The sequence below is a fragment of the Lingula anatina genome, chromosome 10 (assembly GCF_051362555.1).
Source record: "Lingula anatina isolate TDL-2025a chromosome 10, LinAna3.0, whole genome shotgun sequence".
Taxonomy (NCBI): Eukaryota; Metazoa; Brachiopoda; class Lingulata; order Lingulida; family Lingulidae; genus Lingula; species Lingula anatina.
The window spans coordinates 19376369-19394066 of NC_141776.1; the positions used below are offsets into that span (position 1 = coordinate 19376369).

At 40.5% G+C, this 17698-nt stretch overlaps 2 protein-coding genes across 2 annotated transcripts in view; both read left to right on the forward strand.

Annotated features, from left to right (window-relative positions):
* The first annotated feature begins 182 nt into the window (after positions 1-182).
* On the forward strand, positions 183-2836 carry LOC106155727 (epidermal growth factor-like protein 8). The gene is made up of 5 exons (XM_086998227.1): positions 183-256; positions 458-580; positions 821-924; positions 2147-2242; positions 2610-2836. Exons 1-5 carry the CDS (start codon positions 183-185, stop codon positions 2834-2836), a joined length of 624 nt encoding a protein of 207 aa, XP_086854353.1.
* Positions 2616-17698, forward strand: part of LOC106155724 (uncharacterized) — a 15332-nt gene continuing 249 nt past the window's right edge. The window contains exons 1-22 of the mRNA XM_086998228.1: positions 2616-2759; positions 3786-3922; positions 5140-5333; positions 5587-5928; positions 6204-6818; positions 7164-7430; positions 7781-7930; positions 8330-8626; positions 9095-9391; positions 9842-10138; positions 10509-10799; positions 11051-11347; positions 11631-11927; positions 12199-12495; positions 12756-13052; positions 13417-13713; positions 13870-14166; positions 14433-14729; positions 15250-15546; positions 15949-16245; positions 16546-16842; positions 17209-17505. Of these exons, the coding sequence (XP_086854354.1) occupies positions 3840-3922; positions 5140-5333; positions 5587-5928; positions 6204-6818; positions 7164-7430; positions 7781-7930; positions 8330-8626; positions 9095-9391; positions 9842-10138; positions 10509-10799; positions 11051-11347; positions 11631-11927; positions 12199-12495; positions 12756-13052; positions 13417-13713; positions 13870-14166; positions 14433-14729; positions 15250-15546; positions 15949-16245; positions 16546-16842; positions 17209-17505 (6100 nt within the window). The 5' untranslated portion in view covers positions 2616-2759; positions 3786-3839. The remainder of the gene's footprint in view (positions 2760-3785; positions 3923-5139; positions 5334-5586; positions 5929-6203; positions 6819-7163; positions 7431-7780; positions 7931-8329; positions 8627-9094; positions 9392-9841; positions 10139-10508; positions 10800-11050; positions 11348-11630; positions 11928-12198; positions 12496-12755; positions 13053-13416; positions 13714-13869; positions 14167-14432; positions 14730-15249; positions 15547-15948; positions 16246-16545; positions 16843-17208; positions 17506-17698) is intronic.

Here is a 17698-nt window from a genome sequence, read left to right on the forward strand (position 1 = left end):
TCACTTCAGAACACGTGTAATACCAATGAAAGACATTCTTTAATAAATTTCCTTGTGCATGGTTATCTGCTATGGGAGCTCTATAACTGCTTTTGACTTTGAAAGTTTATCTTCACGTCTTAATTGATAACTGTAAATAGTAGCAGCCCAGGAAGTACGTGTTTGGATGATAGTGAAGTAAGATGGCTGGCACCTGGTTCCTGCTCATGTCCGTTCTGATGATGTCTGGCATACAGACTGCAGCGTCGCTGACAGGGTTAGTCTTAAGAAATCATTATTGAAGCATTTTAAAGTAATTTTGTTAAATGTTCTTATAATGTAATAATTTATGGTTTTTAGAAAAGCCTTTTTTGTGCCATTTGGGAGCGAGATGAGTCTCTCCAGCAATAAATAAATAAATAAATAAAAAGAAAAAATCAAAAAAATTTACACTTCATCATTTGTCATTGACTTCCAGCCATGTGTGTACAGCCAGAACAGGTTACATATCCACAGGTTACCGCCCCAGCTGGCAGGCCGACTTTACCAAATATTTCCTCAACTGTGGCTTCATGGGGTTTGGCAGGTGTAGCAGGCAAAGGTAAGTTGCTTGAAAGACACCATGTTGTGCAAACGTAAGACAAATTTTTAATGTTTTCTTCTTGGGTAAATATATAGATTGTCTGAACTGGCATGTAGTTGGCAGTGAGCGAGAAAGATTTTAAGCATGGCTGTTGGAAAAAAAAAATATATGTATATATTTAGAGAGAGAAAGAGAGAGAGAGAGAGAGAGAGAGAGACAGTGTTATAATTTACTGATTATGTTTGTTAATTGTTCCAGACAAATGACGCGGCAGACCAGCACTCTGCAGAGATACAGGATGTACAGGTTAGCACAGGTGTGTTGTTCTGGCTGGAAACAGGTGGGAGACACCTGTACTACAGGTAAGATATCCACAGTTATATAATACAGGTTAGAACAGGTGTGTTGTTCTGGCTGGAAACAGGTGGGAGACACCTGTACTACAGGTAAGATATCCACAGTTATATAATACAGGTTAGAACAGGTGTGTTGTTCTGGCTGGAAACAGGTGGGAGACACCTGTACTACAGGTAAGATATCCACAGTTATATAATACAGGTTAGAACAGGTGTGTTGTTCTGGCTGGAAACAGGTGGGAGACACCTGTACTACAGGTAAGATATCCACAGTTATATAATACAGGTTAGAACAGGTGTGTTGTTCTGGCTGGAAACAGGTGGGAGACACCTGTACTACAGGTAAGATATCCACAGTTATATAATACAGGTTAGAACAGGTGTGTTGTTCTGGCTGGAAACAGGTGGGAGACACCTGTACTACAGGTAAGATATCCATAGTTATATAATACAGGTTAGAACAGGCGTGTTGTTCTGGCTGGAAACAGGTGGGAGACACCTGTACTACAGGTAAGATATCCACAGTTATATAATACAGGTTAGAACAGGTGTGTTGTTTTGGCTGGAAACAGGTGGGAGACACCTGTACTACAGGTAAGATATCCACAGTTATATAATACAGGTTAGAACAGGTGTGTTGTTCTGGCTGGAAACAGGTGGGAGACACCTGTACTACAGGTAAGATATCCACAGTTATATAATACAGGTTAGAACAGGTGTGTTGTTCTGGCTGGAAACAGGTGGGAGACACCTGTACTACAGGTAAGATATCCACAGTTATATAATACAGGTTAGAACAGGTGTGTTGTTCTGGCTGGAAACAGGTGGGAGACACCTGTACTACAGGTAAGATATCCACAGTTATATAATACAGGTTAGAACAGGTGTGTTGTTCTGGCTGGAAACAGGTGGGAGACACCTGTACTACAGGTAAGATATCCACAGTTATATAATACAGGTTAGAACAGGTGTGTTGTTCTGGCTGGAAACAGGTGGGGGACACCTGTACCACAGGTAACACATCCACTGTTTACAACATATATAAAACCTGACATGCCATAATTGATTGTCATTCCTGTCATAACAATTTTCAAGACCCTGTTCAGTCATTCCAAGGGACAGACAACAATTTTAATTCAGGAATATAGAGTCAGTCTGGCAAAAAAGTCTTTGGTTTGGCTAATTTTTCATAACTGTCTTTCTGAATCCAATCCTCATCACATTTCAGCAATCTGTACAGGAGGCTGTGGTAGTGGTGGGGAGTGTGTGGCACCTGAGACATGTAATTGTCCACCTGGATACCAGGGATCAAAATGTGACATTGGTAAGTGACACTGTCAGTGACAGTTTACATTGACATTGACAGTTGATATTGACAGTAACATTGACAGTGAGTCGTTGACAATGACAGTTGACAACGACAGTGACACTGACTATGACAGTTAAGGTTGACAATGACAGTTGATATTGACAGTAACATTGACAGTGGCAATAACAGTTGACAATGACAGATGACATTGTGACAATAAAATGTGAAGTAAGGGACAGAATACTTGCTGGCAGCTCACTTGTTGAAATAGGAACATTAGAAATTTTAAATCAGAACTAACTGTATATATGTTATTATGGTAAATAAACCATTACATTAATATTATAAAATAAACAGCAGATCTCTCTTTACTGTGTTACAGATGTCAACGAGTGTGACACCAACAATGGTGGCTGTGCCCACACCTGTACGAACACGGCGGGAAGCTACTCGTGCTCATGTAACAAAGGCTTCATACTGTCTGGCACACATGGATGTGAAGGTGTGGCAGGAGCTGATATAAGAAGAGAAAGTAAATCTAACACTGGACTTCCTAAGTTGTTGGCTGCATTCACAACAACAGACAAAGACCGCATTCCCAGAGATTAGATCGAACTACTTTAGATCGACCTAACTCCCTGGGGGTTCACGCTAAATAGCTGTCAGCCGAGCGGGCACAAAAGTTAATTACCCCCTTACAGCTTGTAGTAGGCGGGGACGGACATTTAAGCCGGATTATCTGACAGTAATCTAGTGAGACTCCCCGCGGGTATAGATCGATCTAAAAGCTCTGGGAATACGCCCTATGACCGCATTCACAACGAGTTGAGCCATGGCTCTACAAATCCACGAACTAAATATGGCGGACGTACATGAAAGAAAAACTGCCTAATCTTTTAATAGTCTCTCTGCCTCTCACACACCTCCCCACGTGTTGTCCCTGCGGGGGTACAGTCATTAAATCTCCATTGGGACGACGCATGGGGAGGCGAGTGAGAGATGGAGAGACTATTAAAAGATTAGGCGTTTTTTCTTTCATGTACGTCTGCCATATTTAGTTCATGGATTTGTAGAGCCATGGCTCAACTTGTTTTGAATGCAGCCTAACTAGTCTGTGGATCAAATATGGCCAACCACTTGAATCCTTGTGTGATCTTGATAAGTCTGTCTGTTAAGGGTTTAAAAGGTGGGTCGCCATATTTGAGTCGTGGACTCTAGTCAGCAGCTGTTGTGAATGCGGCTATAGATGTAAACTGATCCAATGACCAATCTTTACCATAAAGATGAGTGACGGGCAGGATTGGCCAGTCACATGACAGGTCTAGTGTTAGACGGAGTTTTTCTTCATAAGGGATGTTACACTAATGGATGAGTCGGAACATTACTAACCATGTTTAAATTTGGTTGAAGAAAAAATTTGACTGTTGTTTGACACGCGTATTTGTGGTTTGCTTGAACACTTTGATTTTGCTGAAAAAGTTAAAATGAAAAAATGAAAAAAAAAAAAGACATTTTGTTGTCTTGATTAGACTGAAACTGATGAAGTATTCTCTTACAGAGGATTTTGTGGCTGTTAGCACAAGAACAGTTCTGGGCAGGTTGAGGATTCTTGATGCAAAATATCCATATTCTTCTGACCTTAAGAACCCAAAATCTGCACTTTACAAGCAGTACGAGAGTATTATCAAACAGCAGGTATAGTATTGTAATGATCTTTATTTTTTTATCAATACAATGGGCCTGTATAGATGAGTTATAAGTTTAATTTGTTGATGTCTTAAATCTGTGACCTATCAGATATTTTTTTTCATTCATCATTCTTGTTTAACAAGAGCCCTTGCTGTCCTTTAAACACTTCGTAACACTTAGGGCGTATTCCCATAGATTTTAGATCGATCTATCCCTGTGGGGAGTCTCACTAGATTACTGTCAGATAATCCGGCTTAAATGTCCATCCTACCTACTACAAGCTATAAGGAGGTAATTAACTTTCGTGCCCGCTCGGCTGACAGCTATTTAGGGTGAACCCCCAGGGAGTTAGGTCGATCTAGTTTGGATCGATCTAATCTCTGGGAATGGGGTCTTAGGTTCTGTATTCACAAAATATGATACTTTTAGTTGAGCTTTTTTCCTTCCGCATATACTTTAGAAATAATTTTTTTTCTGCCACTTAATTGTAAGTGAAACTTATTTCATATTAAAAAGCAAATTAGAATAAGTATTTATATGAGGAGATATATGTTTGCAAAAGTCTTCAAAAAAAAAAGAAAAAAGGGGATAATAGCTGAAGAAGCGTAGATTTTCACGTTTCCAGATAGACAGTATTATCATGGGGAGCAAATTTGGATCATTTTATGACAGATCTGAAATAACGGGCTTCAGGTAGTGGGTCAGTTGCCATAGTAACACTGACTGACACGTCAATTGTTGTACATGTTATTATTTTTTTTCTGATGTTTTCAATTTGTTTGGATGTTAAATCTAACAGTGTTTTAATGGACTTTTAATGAATTTATTTTTCTTTGCAGATCTTGATTTAACATATCACTTTTATGTTGTCAAAATTTCAGGTTTCATATTGATCTGTTAACATGTTTGAATTTTTTTGACAGTCACATGCTCATTAAAGTGATAGAAGAGCAAAAACCTTTAAAAAAATGATAGTTTGCCAGTATTTTCATTAAGTTTCTTACTTTTCCAGCCCCAATGCACCTTCCCCCTTTTTTTTTGTATTTTACCCATTATCATATATCATATACAGTGGTAAAATAAATTCTTTAAAGGCATACATGAAATTTGTTTGCTTGTATGGATATATTAACTTCATCAATTATTATTTACTAATTAATTCCAACCATGTGTGTAATAAATATGATGACTAAGGATAATATTTGTATTTATATTTTATATAGTGATAATGAAGTCAAGGCAGAGTTTGTCATGTTCTTCCGCGGAGACGTCCTGACAACACAGCAAACCAGTAAGGCAGGAAACAGCACTTTAAGAGACTTAATGAACAACTTTATAAACCGCACTAAGATTGGACATGGCCTTGTTCTTCTGGATTCTTTTAGAATTTTAGAGAATGCGACTGAATTGTGGGCAGGTAAGAATGGATATGGCCTGTGTTTTATGACCCATCACATGTCAGCTGCTTTAATTACAAGAATCTGTGCATTCCTACTTTTTACATCTGAGCTTGCATAAAATTTAAATAGTAGATTATTTTTTGAAGAGAAGGCACAAACAGAAAAGCCAACATCTGCCACAGAAAATAAGATTCCACCACAAGATTTAGTATTATCTACAAATGGTTATCAACATTTTTCAAGTTGAAATATTCCTGTCTCCTTTTCCAGGAGAGCAGACCCTATCTCCCGACTCAGGACGCTGTACAGACTGCCAGGCAGGATACTACTGCACTCTCACCAAGGAAACTCCCTGTGGCAAAGGAAAATACAGTAAAGAGGGCGCCAGCTCCTGTGACTCCTGTCCCGCTGGGTATTACTGCCCATTGTCCAGTACCTCTGACCCACAGCCGTGTCCAGTGGGGACGTTCTCCCAGCCAGGTGCTGTGATATGCTCACCCTGTCCAGTGGGGACTGAATGTCCACTGACTGCCATGAGTTCTCCTTCACTGTGCCAGAATGGGACATACTCTGACAGCAAGGGGACAGTGAATTGTGATCTTTGTCCTGCAGGTAATAAAACCCTTATAAGAATGTGATGTTTTAGCCAAAAGAATGAATTTAACCATAGTCTGGATAACTAAGGACTGTGACATTGCAAGTTTGTTGTTAAGTAGAAAAGACAGTATGCCATTTTAACCATTTATTACTATTCGAAATTAATAACATGAAAAAAAATGTAATTTTTTTGTTTGAAAGGAGTAATACACTGAATCCTGTTGTGAAAATTTTAATGCATGTTCAGAAATTGTATTACATGATGGAAAAGTCTTTCAATTTCTTTTAAGGTAAACAGTGTGAAAACCCGTCAGAGTCTCCAGTGCCATGTAGTGTAAACACCTACAGTCTGGCTGGGTGGTCAGTTTGTATTCAGTGTCCACAGGGTCACTACTCTGACTCAAAAGGGTCAACTACATGTATCCCATGTCCAGCCGGTCATGCATGTCCGACCAGCTCAGAACCGCGGACTCTCTGTCCAGCCGGTACCTACAGCCCAGGTGGACTGTCAGCATGCTTGAATTGTCCAGATGGACACTACGCTGATTCCAAACGGTCAGCTGCTTGTGCCCCGTGCCCAGCCGGTCACTCCTGCATTAACAAAAATGACTCCCCAGTGTTGTGTCCAGCAGGGTTATTCAGTACTGGTGGACGGACAGAATGTATCAACTGTTCAGACGGAGATTACACCACTGATAAAGGGTCAAAGTCCTGTTCTCCCTGTCCAGCCGGCCACTCTTGTGTTGACCAGGGTAACCCCCCTGTCCCCTGTGGTCCTGGGCAGTACAGCCCCGGGGGCAGGAAGTACTGTGCTCAGTGTGGGGCGGGGCAGGTGAAGGAGTCCCCAGGGGCTGGCAGCTGTGAGGCCTGTCCCCCAGGGTATCAATGTCCCACTGCTGCTACCAGTAAGTGCTTTAATTTAGTCATATTTGATGCTAGTTTTAAAAAGATTTCACCTTATGTGTCCAACATACACTCATGTCTCTTCTATATATGTCAGAGGCAGAGAGACCATTACAGGATTAAGAAGTCATCTTTTCACGTAGGTCTGCCATATTTAGGTCCTGGCCTAGCCAGCACTCGGCTCTTCTCATTCTGAATGGTCCCTTATATATAGCGTACTGTGGACAACTTCACTTGTAACAATTTCAGTCATTTTCTTTTGTATTGTTATCATATAAATATTATATATTATTTTCATTCATTTGTATTATTACATCATTAATCCTCCCCTACCTGTGTATTTCCAGAGGAGCTATGCCCAAGTGGTCACTACTCCCCAGGGGGTCTAACCACCTGTGTCCCATGTCCAGCTGGTCACTCCTGTCCCGTAGCAGGCAGCAGCGCCCCCTCTGAGTGTCCAGTGGGGTCATACGCGGCTGCCATGAGCAGTACCTGTACCCCCTGTCCAGCTGGTCACTACTGTCCGAACACCACCATGGTCCAGCCCGTCCAGTGTCCGGAGGGTCATTATCAAGTGGACACTGAGGGGCTGAACTGTACGGAGTGTCCACCAGGTGATTGATTTGGTGTCCTGAGGCTTTTGGTGAAATTTAGTTAAAACAGTTTCTGTAAGATGTTTTGTGAGAAATTTTACATTCTGATCGAAAATTGAAGTAAAATTTTTGACAATTATCAAATGTAGGTAAGTGAAATTAATAATAATAATAACAATGATTTATTGTCATATTTATACATTAACAAGTATAAGATGTTAATCAATGTGGTCTGTCAATAAATGGAAGATGCCATACATTGGTACGTATCAATAGGACAATTTGAAAGAAAAGCAAAGCAATGTGAAAGAATTTATATGACTAAGTTAAATTTGACATTTACTCCAATTTTTCAAACTCCCCCTCTCCAGGTCACAAATGCCCCAGTATCTATTCCCCACCACAGTCCTGCTCTACTGGTCAGTACCAGGACCAGACTGGAATGTCCAGCTGTCTTCAGTGTCCACAGGGTCACTACCAGACAGACACTGGAGGTGTTAGTTGTATGGAATGCCCACTAGGTGAGAAATTCACTTATTAACTAAATGTTTATTAAGCATGAAAAGTGATATTTGTGGGTAAACTAGGTATGGTTTTAAGAATTAAGTATTTGGGTATCCACTTTAAGTGGTTAGTATTACTATTTTACTATTATTGTTGATTTGAAGTATTTGTGCAGATATAAGTGAAATGGAAAAGTTTTTACAAATTAAAAGAAAAACTAGATCCTGAATTCTACAATTTTGCTTTGGCTCTGTCATTTGGTCATTTCTCAACACTGCTGAAATTTGACCAAACTGTGCCTATTTCTTCGTCAGAGTATGGCCTTGTTATTTGGTCATCCATCAACACCACTTACATCTAAACCCAATCTAATTCTGTATCTGAGCGTTACCTAAATTGTTCCTCTGGCCCCTTAGGTCACAGGTGTCCAAGCACAGACACCGTACCAATTCCCTGCACCAGCGGTCAGTTCACAAATCAGACAGGAATGACCAGCTGTCAGTCATGTCCAGCAGGTTACCAATGTCCAGATGGCTCCTCTCTGTCCACTATATGCCCACCTGGTCATTACTCCAACCCTGGCAGCACCAGTTGTACTATATGTCCCACTGGTCACTACTGTCCAGATGTGGGTATGGTCCAGCCTCTACAGTGTCCAGATGGTTATTACCAGGCGTCCACTGGGAGTACAAATTGTACAGAGTGTTCCATAGGTAAAGGCATACTATAGAATTATTGTGTTCTTGATTAATAAATCCATCTAGGAATTCTGTTTGAGATCATACTTACAGGTTTAGGTTATTATCAGTATTTTGTGTTACCTTTATGGGTGTTCTTGTAGGAATATCTGATTTTTTTTCTAATTGTAAAATCGGTTAGTAACACCAATTACTTTTGAATTAATATAGTTTATTGAAATGCAGTTGCTTTTATTCATGATCAGAAGAAATTTGTCAGTTAAAACTCTCTTGTTCTCTCACATCCATTGCTTTTTAAACCCAATACCACTGTTGAATATTTGACAAAATTTTGATAAATAAATGACAAAAAAATAAAAAATTTTCAAAATAATTAGCAAAGTGTTTGTACTATTGTGCATTTGGCTTTACTTCTGTATTAAAGTCAGACATATTTACATACTAATATAATTTATGCACTAAATAATTTAATTCATTTTCCAGGCCACAAATGTCCCAGTAAGTATGACCCACCAGTACCCTGCTCCAGTGGTCAGTACCAGAACCATACAGGAATGTCCAGCTGTCTCCCCTGTCCAGCAGGCTACCAATGTCCAGAGGGAGAACAATTGTCAACTGTATGTCTGCCTGGACATTTCTCACACCCTGGTAGCTCTAACTGCACCATATGTCCCCTGGGTCACTACTGTCCAGAAGAGGGTATGGTGCAGCCTGTTCAATGTCCAGCTGGTCAGTACCAGATGACTAGTGGTAGTACCAGTTGCTTGGAATGTCCAGTAGGTAAGTGTATACCTTAGTCTTGTTCAGACTCATATTCAGACTGGTTTAAAACTAAAACCAGTTTTGGTCTGAAGTACGTCTGTTCTTGAAGTTTCCATTCAAAAAGTTATTTTAAAAGATAATGTTTTCAGTATTTGGTTGCTTTGTTTAGAAATAAATATTTTAGGTAAGAGATTTCTTCTTTTAATTGTCTAGTAATTTTAATACAAATTTATTCTTGTTAACATATTTTTAAATTTTGAATATTTAAATCTTGGAAATGTTGCTTGACAATAATAAAGATGCTCTATGAACAGAATCAGAAGTTTATTGACAATCGCCCTACATCCAGGCATGATTAAATACAAATACAAGAAGTAATCCGCAGAGTGATTTGTAAACAGAACAGCAGTTTAAACAGTTAAAATGAATTTTCATGAAATTTGGCAATTTCATTTGTTCCTGTTCCAGGTCACAAGTGCCCCGCCTTGAACTCCCCACCAGTCCCTTGTCTCTCTGGTCAGTACCAGAACCAGACCGGGATGTCAACTTGTCTCCCTTGTCCAGGTGGTCACCAGTGTCCAGTGGGGACGGACCCGCCCTTCACATGTCCTGTTGGTCACTCTGCCGAGATGGGGAGCACCAGTTGTACCATATGTCCCCTTGGTCACTATTGTCCAGATGAAGGCATGGTCCAGCCTCTTCAATGTCCGGAGGGTCATTTTCAGATGTCCACTGGGGGCATTAATTGTAGTGTTTGCCCTAGAGGTTGGTGGTTGGATTTTTTATGTGATAAAAACGTAGAATGATGAGGTTGGGGGCTACTTTATCAAAAAAGTCAGTTTTATAGCTTTAAATCAGCATATTTGTTTTAAGCACATTGATAGTAACGGTTTGATTTCATTCTGATACCAACAGGTCCAGATCTGCTGTACTTCTTTGATTTACCTATAAAAATATAAACTTAAATTTTGAAGAACCACACTGAAAACAAGAAGTAACTACATTTTTTTAAAATTAAAAGCCCATCAAAGAATAACTTCATTGTGGAGAGAATAACTAGCTTCACATGACAGCATTTGATTAATTCTTTCTTAAATTTATAACTGATTCATTTAATTCATCTTATATTCTTTAGACCACAAGTGTCCAGACATCACCTCTCCCCCTGAACCCTGCCCCACTGGTCAGTACCAGAACTTGACCGGGATGACCGTCTGTCTGCCGTGTCCCGGCGGCCATGAGTGTCCAATAGGGGGCAGCTCTCTCATCCCATGTCAACCTGGATACTACTCAGACACTGGTCACTGCACGATCTGCCCCACCGGTCACTTCTGTCCAGACACGGGGATGTTTCAGCCTGTCCAGTGTCCCGCTGGTCACTATCAGATGTCCACTGGGGCTACAAATTGCTCGGAATGTCCGATAGGTAACTATTTATGGATACATATGCTATTGGTATCATGTGAAATAAGTGATGGCAGAAATAAGGGGCAGTCTTGCATGATTTGTTTCTAAATCATCTCATAATAAAATCAAGACATATGATTGATTAAATGGTCGAACTGGTAGATCATTTATATGCTTGTCCTGATTTCTCAACCAGTAATGAAGTTATAAAAGTCCATGGTTTACCGTGGAGCATCTTCGTTACAATTACCACATCATTTCACTCTCTAGGTCATCACTGCCCCAGTGTATTCAGTCCACCTCAGTCCTGCTCCGCTGGTCAGTACCAGAATCTGACCGGGATGACCGGTTGTCTGCTGTGTCCTGGTGGCCATCAGTGTCCCGAGGGAGGCGCCATTCCAGCTGAGTGTCCGGCCGGTCACTACTCAAACCCTGGTGGCTCCAGCTGCACTCTCTGTCCTATTGGTCACTACTGTCCCTATGCGGGCATGGCTGACCCGTTCTTGTGTCCGTCTGGTAGCTACCAAATGACCACTGGTAGTATGAATTGTACTGAATGCCCACAAGGTAGGTGTCTGCATTTTACTTCTTAGTATGTCTTTATTCAGTAGATTTCTACAGGAAGATTAGTTTGTCTTATGTTTATTATAGATTGTTTGAGGTTGATATTATGTGATAATATTATTTGGATGCAAGAATTGGAAAATGCAACTTTATTGCTATTTTCTAAATGCTTTTTCTGCATAAAAGATTATCAAGCTAATCCAGTAAATTGTATTTATATATTTAAATATTTCCTACTTTTTATCTGAATATTTTTATCTGAAATTTTGTTGTATTTTAACACAAGATAACAAATGCCCCAGCGTGGATGCCATGCCAGTACCCTGTGTGGCGGGTCAGTACCAAAACCAGTCCGGGATGACGGCCTGTCTGGCTTGTCCAGGTGGATACCAATGTCCAACAGGAAGTAACTCCATCCAGGAGTGCCCAGTGGGTCACTTTGCATACCCAGGGAGCTCTAGCTGTACCATATGTCCTACTGGTCATTATTGTCCAGATGTGGGCGTGGTCCAGCCCATTCAGTGTCCTGACGGTCACTATCAGATGTCCACTGGGAGTGCAGTGTGTGTTGAGTGTCCACAGGGTGGGTGCTAAGTTCAGTCCATTTTGAGTCTTAAAAATTAAAGCTGCTATTTGTGTATAGTTAAAGCAAATTACCACTTGTATTTGGACGATGATCAGACCGAAAAATCTCCTAAATATAAGTTGAGGTAGTTTAGTTTGAAATTTGGGAAATCAGTGAGTTTGGTCAAATTTCTCCTGTTATCTTCAATTACGTTATTTAATTTATATATCTTGGAAATTTATTTTAATCCTCAGTATTATATCCCATATTTCTCTCTCCATTACTTTAGGTCACAGGTGCCCCAGTATCTATTCCATAGCAGTACCTTGTTCTGTTGGTCAGTACCAGAACCAGACCGGGATGACCAGCTGTCTGCCCTGTCCTGCTGGTCACCAGTGTCCCGACGGGACCGCCTCCCCCACAAAATGTCCAGTGGGTCATTTTTCCGAGACTGGTAGCACTGATTGCACTTCATGCCCACTGGGTCACTACTGTCCAGATATGGGTATGGTCCAGCCAGTCCAGTGTCCTAACGGTTACTATCAGACGTCCACTGGTGGGAGCACCTGCAGCGAGTGCACCGCAGGTGAGATATGATCTCTACAAGGATGAATTTTTTTTTACAGATGCAAAAAATTTCAACAGAATTTTTACATACCTTCATCATAAAGATTTAGCTAATACTTGGCTAACTATTGCATTTTCCCTTTGACTGAAACCTTCAGCCTTCTGTACACTTCTGGTTCACTATTGCTATCTGTTGATGTCATTTGATCCTTAACCTGTATGGATTTAATAAGTCTCTCGTCTCTCATCAAATATAATCCATGTCTCTACAAACCTCAGGTCACAGGTGCCCCAGCATCTATTCCACACCCGAGGCCTGCTCTACTGGTCAATACCAGAACCAGACAGGAATGACCAGTTGTCTTCCATGTCCCGCTGGACGTAAGTGTCCAGTTGGAAGTAACCCACCAGTTGTGTGTCTGGCTGGTCAGTATGCGGAGGCAGGCAGCACCAGTTGTACCAACTGTCCCACTGGTCACTACTGTCCAGATGTTGGTATGATCCAGCCAGTCCAGTGTCCAGATGGTTACTACCAGACAACACTAGGTGGCACTAGTTGTACGGCATGCTCAGCAGGTATAGATTTGATCCTTCTGATTAGTGGTCATTATATAAAGAAAAATGAGTACTACATGTATTATCTGTGTATATGTACTTATACGAACTGAAGTCTTAATTCTTTCTTTTTGAAATGAATTGGAATTAAACCCCAGTAACTTTGCTGTATATGATAGTTTAAATGTAATTAGAGTTCAGCAGAATAAAGTAGAATGTTGTCAATATTTTAAGTAGAATTACTTTCTATTCATGAATTCATAATTAATTCAAAATTTCTCAGTTTACTTTAATAAAGTCGATTGCTATTTACATTTGAAGTAGAAGTTACCATGCCTGTATCTATACAGCAACTTTCACATATCTGGTTCTCGTTAATTACCAGGTCACAGGTGCCCCAGCATCTACTCCCCTCCCATACCCTGCTCTAGCGGTCAGTACCAGAATGTCACGGGGATGTCCAGCTGTCTGACATGTCCGGGAGGTCACCAGTGTCCATCGGGGAGTGGGTCATCCATTGCCTGTCTCCCAGGGAACTACGCCAATCCAGGCAGTACTAGTTGTACCCTGTGTCCTACTGGTCACTACTGTCCAGATGTGGGCATGGTCCAGCCTGTACAGTGTGCAGACGGTCACTATCTTACAACGATGGGGGGTACAAGTTGTACAGAATGCCCATCTGGTAAGATTGTGTTTCAAATCATCATATAAATTATAGAAATACTGATACTGTCAATTGACTTGTTGATGTGCAACATGTTTAAGTGAGGTTTTGCAAAAATGATATATTAAAAAAAAATCGTAAATAAAAACAACAAAACTTTGGATTTCTATGCAGGTCACAGATGTCCCAGTATATACTCGCCCCCAGAAGCCTGTCTCTCTGGCCAGTACCAGAACCAGACAGGAATGACCACATGTCTACCATGTCCAGCTGGTCACAGATGTCCAGTGGGAAGCAATCCTCCTGAGATATGCCCATCGGGGTACTATGCCCAAACTGGCCAGTCTGTTTGTACCCACTGTCCTAGCGGTCACTACTGTCCAGGCGCCAGCATGGGAGAGGCGGTCCAGTGCGCAGATGGGTATTATCAAACGTCTCCCGGGAGCACCAGTTGTATTGAATGCTCAGTAGGTGAGGAAGGGTGTCCTTTTAATGCTGCAATGAATTTAGTCCATTCATTGAGTCTGAAAATGCAAAACAACAACATGTCTGATTGTTTCTTGCATTAGCATTAATTACATGATATATAATAATATTAAAATTTCAGTCTTAAACCAAATTATGCCACAGTTAGATAGAAGTCCTTGTTAAAATCTGACTTGTCAATTGACTCTTAAGTTAAAACTCCTACACTCTGACGCCTTTTCCTGGAATTGGTTACAATTTCTCTCTCCCAGGTCACAGGTGCCCTAATGTGTACAACATGCCCGAGGCCTGTCTCTCTGGTCAGTACCAGAACAAGACCGGGATGACCAGTTGTCTGCCCTGTCCAGGGGGCCACAGATGTCCAGTGGGCAGTAATCCACCCCAGGAGTGTCAAGTTGGTCACTTTGCTAATACAGGCAGTTCCAGTTGTACCCTGTGTCCTACTGGTCACTACTGTCCAGATGTGGCCATGGTCCAGCCTGTCCAGTGTCCAGATGGTTATTATCAGGTTAACCAGGGGAGGACGAGTTGTAATGAATGTCCTGTGGGTAAGTTGTTATCTGGTATCCTTTATATTGGTGTAAAATGAATGGTTTTGTGCTTAGTTTCATGGTATTGTAGTTACTAAAATGCGTAATGGCTGTTACAAGCATGATTTTAATACCTGACTTTGATGAAAAAAATAAATAATAGGAATTTTTCTATGCAATTTTCCATCTAAAGTGGACCCCTGGGTATATATAAGACCACTGAGCCATTTCTTCTTACTTTTTTTATAACAATCCAAAATCATGTCTGCAATTGGTGACAACATGGACACAATTTTCTCTCTCACTCGCTTAGAAGATGATTTGAAAATATTAAAAAGTGTTCAGATTGAAGTAGGAAACTTTATGTTAGACTATACCTAAATATGAGAGGTATTGAGATATTTGGAATTAAGCAAGAGAAAATGTATTTTAGTTATTTTATTCCAGTGAAATATTTCTGTCATATCTATTATAAAATACACATAGGTATAGAGATAATAAAAGGAGACAATATTATAAAGGCATGTCTATCCTCTAGGTCACAGATGCCCCAGTATATACAACACACCTGAATCCTGCTCTGCTGGTCAGTACCAGAACAAGACCGGAATGACCAGTTGTCTGCCCTGTCCAGGTGGACACAGGTGTCCAGTGGGCAGTACCCCACCTGAGGTATGTCCAGTCGGTCACCATGCTGACGTTGGGAGCGCCAGCTGTGATGCCTGCCCCCTGGGTCACTACTGTCCAGATGTGGGTATGGCCCAGGCTGTACTGTGTCCAGATGGTTACTACCAGACATCCACTGGGACAACTAGCTGTAATGAATGTCCAATAGGTTGGTGCCTGTAATGATTATTTTGTAGAATAAAATATTGATAAAATTTGGTTTATAAAACAGATAAAAAGGAAATTGGATTGGTATGACTGAATTTAATCCCACTAACTGTCTTTTGGTTACTGCATAATAAAAGATCTTTTTATTTCAAACATTTATTAGTGAATGCTGAAATTATATTAGTTTACCATTCAGTGTTACATTAGAGACAGTAAATTCACAGAAACATTTGAAAGATCTAACTTTGAATTTTAAGACCCAAATACCTTTATAATTCATCCAGAACAAGTGCTCTGTCCAATATTAAAAAGAAATATTGCATTTACAGGTAATGTCTTGAATGACACACTGTATAAATATTATAGATATTAATAATATAATATTAAAATCCCATTATTCCAGGTCACAGGTGCCCTAATGTATACTCACTTCCAGAGGCTTGTCTGGCTGGTCAGTATCAGAACCAGACAGGAATGACCGGTTGTCTCCCATGTCCAGGGGGATATAAATGCCCAGTAGGAAGTGATCCACCCCAGAAATGTCCAGTAGGTCACTATGCTAATACAGGCAGTTCCAGTTGTACCATATGTCCTCCTGGTTACTACTGTCCAGAGGTTGGTATGGTCCAGCCTGTCCAGTGTCCATCTGGTCAGTATGAGGCATCCACTGGGAGCACGGCATGTGCGGAGTGTCCACAAGGTAATGAGAAATTTTAAATAAATTATAGACAAGTTCATTTATTGTGAGTTAATGAGATGAATTTCTGTGAGATGTATTTGTTTGTATATCATACGCTTGTTATTTACTGATTTTTAGTTATATGTCAATAACGATATGATGAATATTTGGCACTCTAAACCCCAAACAAAGGTACATTATTAATATTATTATTATTATTATTATTATAAAAGGTATAATTAACGTATTTGGAAATTTCCCTGTATCTACACAATCCTGTATAGGGTACCTTTCACACTGACAACTTTCCTGTTTTACCAGGTCACAGATGCCCCAGTATCTACTCCCCTCCAGATCCCTGCCAGAATGGTCAGTACCAGCTACTGTCAGGGATGACCAACTGCCTGCCTTGTCCTGGTGGACACCAGTGTCCAGTGGGGACTGACCCTCCCATAGAGTGTCCCATTGGCTACTTTGCCAGTACAGGCAGTTCCAGTTGCTCTTTATGTCCCACTGGTCACTACTGTCCAAATACTGGACTGGAGCAAGCTGTTCAGTGTCCATCTGGACATTATCAGGCTAACACTGGGAAGACAAACTGTACTGAATGTCCCATTGGTAAGTTTGAATTTTGTTAAAAAAAATATGCCTATTTTTTGTCATAAGTGTGCTTAGCTTTTGTGAAAATAAAGGAATTCCCCCTTTTGTATAAGAGGTTACATTAAAGTACTCTTATTCACAATTTTTTTTTAGATAATTTACCACAAAATTAAGACCAAATGAGTCAATTAGTAGAAATAAATAATTTTGAGCCTTTTTCTAAAAAAATGCCCATTGGAACAATTGTTTGTATTGTTATGTCCTCTTTTTGGACAGTTTCAATTATACAAAATTAAGTGATACCATTTAGGAATTTGAAACACATCTTGTCTTTTTGTATTCTATTTTTGAACACAAAATACTATTTCTTCTTCACTTTCCCAGGTCACAGGTGCCCCAGTATCTACACATTACCAGTCCCTTGTCTTTCTGGTCAGTACCAGAACCAAGCAGGAATGACCACCTGTATAGCATGCCCAGGGGGACAGAAATGTCCAGTTGGGAGTGAGCCCCCTATCCAATGTCCAGCGGGTTACTATGCCAACATAGGCAGCTCTTTGTGTACTATCTGTCCCACTGGTCACTACTGTCCAGTTGCTGGCGGAATTCAGCCGATACAGTGTCCGTCTGGATACTATCAGCCTTACACGGGGAAATTCAACTGCACAGAGTGTCCTATAGGTAAGACTTCTTCACCTCGTGACAAGATGAAATATAGATAGACTATATCATTGCCTTGTACCATATATTTATGACTGGGTCTGCCTTCATCTATACATTTATGACCTGTATTGCACACATATATGGTAGACTACCCTATACATTTATGCCCTGCAATATACATTTATGACTGGCTACCCTGTTTTGTTTATGC